The sequence below is a fragment of the Sarcophilus harrisii genome, chromosome X (genome assembly GCF_902635505.1).
Source record: "Sarcophilus harrisii chromosome X, mSarHar1.11, whole genome shotgun sequence".
NCBI lineage: Eukaryota > Metazoa > Chordata > Mammalia > Dasyuromorphia > Dasyuridae > Sarcophilus > Sarcophilus harrisii.
The window spans coordinates 79,677,905-79,688,683 of record NC_045432.1 but is presented as its reverse complement, the minus strand read 5'-3'; the positions used below and the strand labels follow the sequence as shown (position 1 = coordinate 79,688,683).

The 10,779-nt window shown below is 46.9% G+C and overlaps 1 protein-coding gene across 1 annotated transcript in view; it reads right to left on the bottom strand.

Moving 5' to 3' along the window:
• Positions 1–1,886: 1,886 nt before the first annotated feature.
• The window catches only part of PIN4 (peptidylprolyl cis/trans isomerase, NIMA-interacting 4), a gene marked incomplete at its 5' end in the record, with an annotated part of 14,907 nt that continues 6,014 nt past the window's right edge, over positions 1,887–10,779 (bottom strand). Inside the window, one exon of the mRNA XM_031945082.1 lies at positions 1,887–2,076. Coding sequence (XP_031800942.1) covers positions 1,918–2,076 — 159 coding nt within the window. The remainder of the gene's footprint in view (positions 2,077–10,779) is intronic.

Sequence of the window (10,779 nt, the reverse complement as noted above, 5' to 3'; positions counted from 1 at the left end):
GACCTAGTGGCCTTTTCTGTTCTTAGCTAAGGTACCAGGGTCTGTTGGGGAAACCTAGGGGGCTTTACAGAAGAATCAGGGCCTTTTAATAGGTGTGTTTAAGGGAAATGCTTTAGCTGGAAATCTCCAAGGTACTAGCAGGCAGGGACAAGACAAGCTGCCCGAGTCCCTCAGAGTAGAGCCAGGACATCTCCAAACGAATGACTCCAGAGGGAGCCTAGGAAGGTGCAAGAAAAACCTAGAGGCCTTGGGAATTCACGGTTAAGTCACATCAGGCAGAAAGTGACCACAATGATCCAACGTGCCGGGGGCACAGCAGCTCGTTCAGTTTGCAGGCCTGTTGCTGAAGATCACGGGGATCTGAGTGGATCAAGTGTTTATGAGGGAGAAAAGGAGTCTTGTTTGGGAAGGCTTCAGCGACAGGCACGAGCAGAAAGGTGGAAGTTACCAGACATGGAGGATGGAGGTTTTGAGGGAGCAAGAGAAGAATGGGGGGGGGGGGAACCAGGAAAAAAGAAGGGACATGGCTTGGGAACATTCAGCACGTCTTAGGCAGACTTTGTTTCTGAGAGAAGGCACATTCGCTAACCGGGGCCTACCCCAAGCTTTTCCTTGGAGAGTCAGCAAGGCAGAGCTCATGCTCACTGGCCGAATCCTTGAGAACCAGGGCCATCTAAATTTACACCACTATGTGTCGGGAGCCGCAATCTCTAAGCTGACTGGCAAAGGCCAGCACTGAGATCAGATGCGCACAGCACTTGCGCAGGGACATTTCCCTCCATGCTTCCCATCAGGGGACTACTATTTCCTCTATTATTTATGATTGGCTTGATTATAGCACTAAACATGATCTAAAAAAATCCGGTGACAAGGGGAATTTGGGCAAGTTCACTAGAAATGATTCCACCTGCATATTCTGTCCTAAGAAAACTAATCTCTCACTGAGACAGATGATAAAGGAGAGAACACCACGGAGAGCATTGTCACCATGGGAGGGAATCCGAAGGTCCAGGAAATAATGGTGTTTACCAAGTTAGACTCAGAAAAGATCAGTCTGTCAAGGACTGTCAAGGAACCAAAAGATGGTTAAAGTATAACTAGGAATTGCCCTAAATGCCCATGGACGTGGTTCCAAGTCAGGGAAATAGAGGAATCAAACAATCCGTAGAAGTGACGAAGAAGATTTAAGTCAATGAACAAAATTCACTGACATTTAACCCTGTCTAACATTTATCTTTCATTAAAGGCTTCGTGTGATGTAATCAATAATGGAACACTTAACCATAAAAAGTTATTAAAATATTGAATGGCAAATGTGACATCAAGGTCAATAAGTCAGACACATGGCTGAAGACTATGTTGACCTAAAGAAAAGTATATGATCACGATGTACTATAAAAATAAAGCCTGAAGGGGCCTGAGAAGTGGGAGCATCACTTCCATCAGTTCCTCAAACTACCCCACGACTCTTGTCTTCCTTTGATGCCGACCCTATTCCTCCTGCTCCCTGGACCCCCTGCAACTGTGGAAGAGAGGGGAGAGGGATCAAGCACTTCGATGACATTATTATATTCTAGAAATATTCTCTCACTAGGATATAGGCACTGTTATTACCCCCTTTTTACAGTGGAGAAAACCGAGGCATACAGGTGTCAAGTGACTTGCCCAAGGTCACACACCTAGTGTCTTCATTTGAACTCGGGGCTTCTCGACTTCAAGTCCAGTGCCGTATGCCCTGTGGTGCCCCTTGGCAGCCTCTAAGCCACAAGGCATTAAGGAAGAACTTGTGTCCTTGAAGAAGAAACATCCGGATATACCTACTTAACCATTTTGATCCCCAACACTGATACAGAGCTCACAAAATAAATAAGAAAGCATTAGATGTCTGACATTCAGAAAAATCACATTTATCACAGTTTATTTTCTCCCTTCAACCATGATAATATGATAACCAAATTTGGTTTTCACCGGAGGATCTGTGTATACAGGCTTGTCCAAGCTGCTGACGGGCAAGGAAAAAGCTACTTCTTGGAATGGGCCTACCATAGAGCCTCTTGACATCCAGCCCAAATCTCCCTAAAAAAAAAACAAAGAAAGCCAAGAGAGAACCAGAGAGAGAGAACGCCAGAGAGAGAGAAAGAGAAAAGAGACAGAGAGAGAAGAGAGAGAGGGAGGAAAGAGGGGAGAGAAAGAGAGAGAGAGAGAAGAGAGAAAGAAAGAGACAGAGAAACAGAGAGAGAGAGAAGAGTGTGAGACAGAGACAGAGAGAGAGAAGAGAGAGAGAGAGAGAGAGAGAGAGAGAACTCCAGAGAGAGGAGAGAGAGGGGGGAGAGAGGAGAGAGAGAGAGTAGAAAGACAGGGAGGAGTGAAGAGGGAGAGGGGGGAGAGAAAGAGATGAGAGAGAGAGTGTTTATAAAGAGAGTTTATTAAAGAGAGAAAGAGTGAGAGAGAGAGAGAGAGTAAAGAGAGAGAAAGAGTAGACAGAGAGAGGGGAGAGAGAGTGGAAAAGAGAGAGTATGGAGTGTTATATAGACAGAAGAGAGAGAGAAAGACCTAGAGAGTGAGAGATAGAGAGAAAAGAGAGAGAGAGAAAGAGTGAGATATATATGTTAAAGAGAGTAGCAGAGAAAGAGTGAGAGGGAGAAGGAGTGAGTAGAGAGAAAGAGTATGGAGAGAAAGCATGAGAGAGTCAGAGAGAAGACAGAGAGTAAATATAGAGAGTGTAGAGGGAGTGAAAAGAGTGAGAGAGAAATGAGAGAGAGAGAGAGCAAGAGAGAGAGGGTAAAGAGGGGGGGAGAAAAGAGGGGAAAGAAAGAGACAAAGAGAGAGAAGAGAAAGATAGAGAGAGAGACAGAGAGAGAAAGAAGAGAGAGAGGCAGAGAAAGAGAGAAGAGAGAGAGAGAAGAGAGAGAGAGGGATAAGAGGGAGAGAGAGAGAGAGAGAGAGAAATAGAGAGCTGGAGAGAAAGAAGAGAGTGAGAGAGAGAGAAGAGAGAGAAAGAGAAAGAGAAAACAGAGAGAGAAGAGTGAGACAGAGACAGATAAAGCAAGAGAGAGAGAAGAGAGGGGTAGAAAAGGAGAGAGAGGGAGGAAAAGAGGGAGAGAGAGAGAAAGAAGAGAGAGAAGAGAGAGAGAGAGAGAGAGAAAAGAGAAAGAGAAGAGAGAGAGAGAGAGAGAGAGAGAGAGAAGAGAGAGAGAGAGAGAGAAAGAAATAGAGGGAGAGAGAGAGAGAGAACGCCAGAGAGAGGAGAGAGAGGGGGGAGAGAGAAGCAGAGGGGAGAGGGAGAGAGAGAGAAAGAGAAAGAGGAGAGGAGGAAAGAGGGAGGGGGGGAGAGGGAAAAGATAGAAAGAGAGGGAGTGAGAGTAGAAAGAAGAGAGAAAGAGACAAGAGAGAAAGAAGAGAGAGGAGTGGAGACAGAGAGAGAGAGAAAAGAGAGAGAGTAAAGAGAGAGAGAGAGACAGAGAGAGAGAAGAGTGAGAGTATGAGAAAGCAAAGAAAGAGAAGAAAGGAGAGAGAGAGAGAAGAGTGAGAGAGCAGAGAGAGAGAGAAAGCAAAGAGAGAAGAGAGAGGAGAGGTGGGGAAAGAGAGTAGAGGAGAGGGAGGAAAGAGAGAGAGAAAGAGACAGAGAGAGAAACAGAGAGAGAAGAGTGTGAGACAGAGACAGAGAAAAGAGAGAGAGAAAGAAGTGAGAGAGAAGAGAGAGAGAGAGGAGAGAGACAGAGAGAGATAGAAGAGAGAGGGGGGAGAGAGAGAGAAGAGAGAGAGAGGGAGGAAAGAGGAGAGGCTTAGCGAGGAAAGAGGGGGGAAAGAGAGAGAGAAAGAAGAGAGAGAAGTGAGAGAGAGAGAGAGAGAGAGAGAGTAGAGGGAAAACAGTAGTAAAGGACAGAAGAGAGACAGAGAACGCAGAGAGAGAGAAAGACTAGAGAAAGTAGAGAGACAGAGAAAAGAGAGAGAGAAAAGAGAAAGAGGAGAAGAGAGAGAGAGAGGGAGTGGAGAATAGAGAGAGAGAGAAACCAGAGAGTAGGAGAGAGAGGGGGGAGAGAGAAGAGTGAGGGTGAGAGAGGAGAGAGAGAGAAAGAGAAAGAGAGGAGAGGTAGGAAAGAGAGAGAGGGGGGGGGAAGACAGAGAGAGAGAGAGAGAGGAGAGGGAGGAAAGAGGAGAGAGAGAGAGAAAGAAGAGAGAGACAGAGAGAAAGAGAGAGAGAGAAGAGAGAGAGAGAGAGAGAGAGAGAGAAAAGAGAGAGAGAGAGGGAGGAAAAGAGAGGGAGTGAAAAGTAGAGAGAGGGAGAAAAGAGAGAGAAAAGAGAGAGAGGAAAGAGAGTGAGAAGGAGGAAAAGATTTTAAAGAGAGAGAGAGAGAGAGAGAGGAAGAGAAACAGAGAAAGACAGAGAGAGACAGAGAGAGAAATGAGAGGAGAGTATGAGAAAAGGAAGAGAGAGAGAGATAGAGAAGATAGAGAGAGAGAACTACCAGAGAGGAAAAGAGAGAGGGGGGGGAGAGAGAAGAGAGGGGGAGAGAGAGCATTAAAGAGTAGAGAGTAGTCAGTAGAGAGTAGAAGAGGGAGAGAAAGAAGAGAGAGAGTTTGTGAGAGAGACAGAGAGAGAGAGGGGGAGATAGAGAGGGAGGAAAGATGAGAGAGAGAGAGACAGAAGAGATAGAGAAAGACAGAGAGAGAGACAGAGAGAGAGAAAGACGAGAGACAGAGACAGAGAGAGAAGAGAGAGAGAGAGAAGAGAGAGAGAGGGAAGAAAGAGGAGAGAGAGAGAGAAAGAAAATAGAGAGAGCGGAGAGAGAGAAAGAAGAGAGAGGAGAGAGAGAGGAGGGGGAGAGAGAGAAAGAGAGGAGAGGGAGGAAAGAGGAGAGAGAGAGAGAGGGAGAGAAAAGAAGGAGAAAGAGACAGAGAGAAACAGAAAGAGAGAAGAGAGAGAAGAGTGTGAGACAGAGAGAGGGAGAGAGAGAGAGAGAAAGAAGAGAGAGAGAAAAGTGAGAGAGAAGAGAGAGAGAGGAGAGACAGAGAGAGAGAAAGAGAGAGAGAAGAGTGAGAAACAGAGAGAAAGAAGAGAGAAGAAAGGAGAGAGAGAGAAGAGAGAGATGGGGGAGAGAGAGAAGAGGGAGGAAAGAGGAGAGGGAGGAAAGAGGAGAGAGAGAGAGAAGAGAGAGAGAAAGAGAGAAAAACAGAGAGAGAAGAGTGTGAGACAGAGACAGAGATAAAGAAGAGAGAGAGAGAAGAGAGAGAGAGAGGAGAGAGAGGAAAGAGGGGGGAGAGAGAGAGAAAAGAAGAGAGAGAGAAGAGAGAGAGTGCAGAGAGAAAAGAGAAAGAGAAGAGAGAGAGAGAGAGAGAGAGAGAAGAGGGAGAGAGAGAGAGAGAGAGGCAGAGAGAAAAGAGAGAGGGAGGAAAGAGGAGAGAGGAGGAAAAGAGGGGGAGAGAGAAAAAGAGAGAGTGTTAGAGAGAGAGGGAAGAGAAGAGAGAAAGAGAGAGAGAGAGAGAGTAGAGAGAAGAGAGGGAGAGAGTGCAGAGAGAAAAGAGAAGAGAGAGAGAGAGAAGAGAGAAGAGAGAGAGAGAGTAGCCTAGAAAGAGGAGAGAGAGGGGGGAGAAAGAGGGGGAGAGAGGAGAGAGAGAAAGAAAGAGAGTGAGGGAGGAAAGAGAGAGAAAAGAGAGACAGAGAGAGAGAGAAGAGAGAGCAAAGAGAACTGCAGAGAGAGAGAGAGACAGAGCTTAGAGAGTAGAAGAGGGAAAGAGAGTAGGGGAGAGAGGGAGAAAGAGAGAGAGAGAGATAGAAAGAGAGAGAGACTCGAGAGAGAGAGCGAGAGAGATAGAGAGAGGGGGTAGAGAGGGAGTGAAAAGATGAGAGAGAGAGAAAGAGAGAGAAGAGAGAGAGAGGGAGGAAAGAGGAGATAGAGAGAGATAGAGAGAGAGAGAAAGAAGAGAGAGAAAGAAGAGAGAGAGATGAGAGAGAGAGAGGAGGGGGGAGAGAGAAAGACAAAAAGAGAGGAGAGGGAGGAAATTGGAGCGAGAGAGAGAGAGAAGGGAGAGAGAAAGAAGAGAGAAAGAGACAGAGAGAGAAACAGAGAGAGAGAGAGAAGAGTGTGAGTCAGAGAGAGAGAGAAAGAAGAGAGAGAGAAAAAAGTGAGAGAGAAGAGAGAGAGAGGAGAGAAAGAGAGAGAAGAGAGAGAGAGAAGAGAGAGAAATAGAGGAGAGAGAGAGAGAAGAGAGAGAGAAACAGCGAGAGAAGAGTGTGAGACAGAGACAGAGAGAAAGAAGAGAGAGAGAGAAGAGAGAGAGATAGAGGAGACAAAGAGAGAGAAGAGAGAGGGGGGAGAGAGAGAGGGAGCAAAGAGGAGAGAGGGAGGAAAGAGGGGAGAGAGAGAGAAAGAAGAGAGAGAGAAGAGAGAGAGAGAGGCAGAGAGAGAGAGGAGAGGAGTGAAAAGATGAGAGAGAGAGAGAAAAAAGGGAGACAAAGTAAGAGAGAGAGAGCATGAGAGAGGAGAGAGAGGGAGAGAGAAGAAAGAGGGAGAGAGGAGTAGAGGAGAGGGAGGAAAGAGGAGAGAGGGGGGGAGAGAGAGAGGGGGAGAGAGGGGGAAAGAGAGAGAGAGAGAGAGAGAAGAGAGATTCAGAGAGAGGGAGAGAGTATTGTGAGAGAGTATTATGAGAGCTTTAGAGAGTATTTTAAGAGAGAGAGAATGGTTTTAGAGATGGAGAGAGAGAGAGAGAGAGAGAGAAGAAAGAGAGAGAGGGAGTGAAAGAGGAGATAGAGTGGGATAGAGAGAGAGAGAAAAGAAGAGAGAGGAAGAGAGAGAGAGAGAGAGGAGGGGGAGAGAAAGAGAAAAGAGAGGAGAGGGAGGAAGGAGAGAGAGAGAGAGAGAGAGAGAGAAGGGAGAGAGAAAGAAGAGAGAAAGAGACAGAGAGAGAAACAGAGAGAGAGAGAAGAGTGTGAGACAGAGAGAGAGAGAAAGAAGAGAGAGAAAAGTGAGAGAGGAGAGAGAGAGAGGAGAGAGAAAGAGTGAGCGACAGAGAAAGAGTATGAGAATAGAGAGATGGGGAGAGAGAGAAATATATAGAGAGAGAGAAGAGAGAAAGAAAGAGACAGAGAGAAAGAGAAGAGAGAGAAGAGTGTGAGACAGAGACAGAGAGAAAGATGAGAGAGAGAGAGAAAGAAGTGAGAGAGAGAGAAGAAGAGAGAGAGAGAGAGAGAGAGAGAGGAAAGAGAAAGAGAGGAGAGGGAGGAAAGAGGAGAGAGAGAAAAGAGAGAAGAGAGAGAGAGCGAGAGAAAGAGAGAACCGCAGAGAGAGAGAGGAGAGAGAGAGAGAGAGAAAGAAGAAAGAGAGAAGAAAGAGAGAAGAGCGAGTGGAGAGAGAGAGAGAAGAGAGAGAAGAGAGAGAGACAGAGAGAAAAGAAGAGAGAAGAGAGAGAGGAGAGAGGGGGAGAAAGAGAGAAAGAGAGGAGAGGGAGGAAAGAGGAGAGAGGAGGGAGAGAAAGAGACAGAGAGAGAAACAGAGAGAGAGAGAAGAGTGTGAGATAGAGACAGAGAGAAAGAAGAGAGAGAGAGAGAAGTGAGAGAGAAGAGAGAGAGAGAGACAGAGATAGAACAGAGAGGGGAGAGAGAGAAGAGAGAGAGGGAGGAAAGAGGAGAGAGGGAGGAAAGAGGGGTGAGAGAGAGAAAAGAAGAGAGAGAAGAGAGAGAGAGAGAGAGAGGAGAGGGAGGAAACATGAGAGAGAGAGAAAGAAGAGAGACTGAAGAGAGAGAGAGAGAACGCCAGAGAGAGAGAAAGACGAGAGAGAAAAGAGAGAGAGAAAAGAGAGAGAGAAGAGAGAGAGAGAGAGAGAGGGAGAATAGAGGGAGAGAGAGAGAGAGAACGCCAGAGGGAGGAGAGAGGGGGGAGAGAGAAGAGTGAGGGTGAGAGAGGAGAGAGAGAGAAAGAGAAAGAGAGGCAGAGAGAGAGAGAAAGACGAGAGACAGAGAAAAGAGAGAGAGAGAAGAGAGAGGGAGGAAAGAGGGAGAGAGAGAGAGAAGAGAGAGAGAGAGAGAGGCAGAGAGAGAGAGAGGGGGAGAAAGAGGGGGGAGGAAAGATGAGAGAGAGAGAGAAAGAGAGACAGAAGAGAGAGATAGAGAGAAAGACAGAGAGAGAGAGAAGAGAGAAAGAGAAGAGAGAGAGGGAGAAAAGAGAGAGAGAGAGAGAGAGAGAGAAAGAAGAGAGAGGAAAGAGAGAGGGAGAGAGAGAGGAGGGGGGGAGAGAGAGAAAGAGAGGAGAGGGAGGAAAGAGGAGAGAGAGAGAGAGGAGAAAGAGACAGAGAGAGAAACAGAGAGAGAGAGAAGAGTGTGAGACAGAGAGAGAAAGAAGAGAGAGAAAAGAGAGAAGAGAGAGAGAGAGAGAGAGAGCAGAGAGAGAGAGAGAGAGAGAAGAGTGAGAGAGAGAGAGAGAAAGAAGAAAGGAGAGAGAAGAGAGATGGGGAGAGAAGAGGGAGGAAAAGAGGAGAGGAGTAAGAGAGAGATAAGAAAGAGAGAGAAACAGAGAGAGAAGAGTGTGAGAGCAGTATTGTGATAAAGAAGAGAGAGAAGAGAGAGAGAGGAGTATGAGAGAGTATAGAAGACCAGAGGGGGGAGAGAGAGGAGAGAGAGAGAGAAAGAGGAGAGAGGGAGAAGAGGGGAAAGAGAGAGTTAAAGAGAGAGAGCAGAGAGAGAAAAGTATATAGCAAAGAGAAAGAGAAGAGAGAGAGAGAGAGAGAAGAGAGGGAGAGAGAGAGAGAGAACGCCAGAGAGAGGAGAGAGGGGGGAGAGAGAAGAAAGAGGGGGAGAGAGGAGAGAGAGAGAAAGAGAAAGAGAGGAGAGGGAGGAAAGAAGAGAGGGGGGGAGAGAGGGGGGGAAAGACAGAGAGAGAGAAAGAGAGGAGAGGGAGGAAGAGGAGAGAGAGAAAGAAGAGACAGAGAGGAGAGATAGAGAGAGAGAAGAGAGAGAGAGCAAGACAAAGAGAGAGAGAACCGCAGCGAGAGAGAGGAGAGAGATATATTTAGAGAGAGAAGAGGGGAGAGGGGAGAGGGAGAAAGAGAGAGAGAGAGAGACCTGTATATATGAGAGCGGAAAGAGAGTATATTGTGATGAGAGAGGGAGAGATATGAAGAATGACCTATATATTATGTCAGAAGAGAGAGAGAAAGAGAGAGAGTACAGAGAGAGGGAGTGAAAAGAGTGGAGATAGAGAGATAGAGAGAGAGAAAGGAGAGAGGGAGAGAGAAAGAAGAGAGAGATGAGAGAGAGAGAGGAGTGTATGAGAAAAGACAAAAGAGAGGAGAGGGAGGAATGGAGCAGAGAGAGAAGGAGAGAGAAAGAAGAGAAAGAGACAGAGAGAGAAACAGAGAGATAGAGAAGAGTGACAAGCAGAGAGAGAGAGAGCAGAGAGAGAAAAGTGAGAGAGAAGAGAGGGTGAGAGGAGAGAAAGTTATAGCAATATAGAGAGTAAAGAGAGAGCAAGAGAGAGAAATAGAGGAGAGAGAGAAGAGAGAGAAACAGCAGAGAAGAGTGGAGACAGAGACAGAGTAGCAATATATAGAGAGAGAAGAGAGAGAGAGTATATAAAAGAGAGATAGAAGAGAGAGGGGGGAAAGAGAGAGGGAGGAAAGAGGAGAGAGGGAGGAAAGAGGGGAAGAGAGAGAGAGAAGAGAGAGAGAAGAGAGAGAGAGCAGAGAGAGGAGAGGGAGGAAAAGATGAGAGAGTAGTAAGGAGATTACAGAGAGAGAGAGAGAAAGACAGAGAGAGGAGAGAGAGGGGGAGAGAGAAGAAAGAGGGGGAGAGAGGAGAGAAAGAGAGGAGAGGGAGGAAAGAGGAGAGAGAGGGGGAGAGAGAGAGGGGGAGAGAGGGGGAAAGAGAGAGAGAGAGAAAGAGAGAAGAGAGAGAGACTCAGAGAGAGAGAGAGGGAGAGAGAGACAGAGAGAGGGAGAGAGAGACGGAGGAAAGATGAGTGAGAGCGAGAGAGACAGAAGAGAGAACGACGAGAGATAGAGAGTAGTAGTAGTAGAAGAGAGAGAGGAGGGAGGAAAAGAGAGATAGAGTGGATAGAGAGAGAGTAGTATATAGAGGGAAGAGAGAGAGAGAGAGAGGAGGGGGGAGAGAGAGAGAAAGAAGAGAGAGAGAAGAGAGAGAGAGAGGCAGAGAGAAAGAGAGAGAAAGAGAAGAGAGAGAGAGAGAGAGAGAAAGAGAGGAGAGAGAGGAGAGAGAACCAGAGAGAGAGTAGAGAGGGGGAGAGAGAAGAAAAGAGGGGGGAGAGAGGAGAGAGAGAGAAAGAGAAAGAGAGGAGAGGGAGGAAAGAAGAGGGGAGAGAGAGAGGGGGGAAAGAGAGAAAGAGAGAGAGGGAAGAAAGAGAGTAGAAAGAGAGAGAGAAAAGAAGAGAGAGAGGAGAGTAGCAAGAGAGAGAGAGAAGAGAGAGAGAGGAGGGGGGAGAGAAAGAGAAAGAGAGTGAGAGGAGCAAACTGAGAGAGAGAAGGGAGAGAGAAGAAAGAGAGCAAGAGACAGAGAGAGAAACAGAGAGAGAGAAGAGGAGACAGAGATAGAGAGAGAAAGAAGAGAGAGAAAAAGTGAGAAAAGAGAAAGAAGAGAGAGAGAAGGAGATGGGGAGAGAGAGAAATAGAGGAGAGAGAGTAAGAGAGAGAGCATGTGAGTATGTTAGAGTGTGAGTATTGGGTGAGTAGAGAGAAAGCAAAGAGAGAGAGAAAGAGAGAGAGAGAGACAATGCCAGAGAGAGGAGAGACAGGGGGAGAGAGAAGAGAGACGGGGAGAGAGAGAGAAAG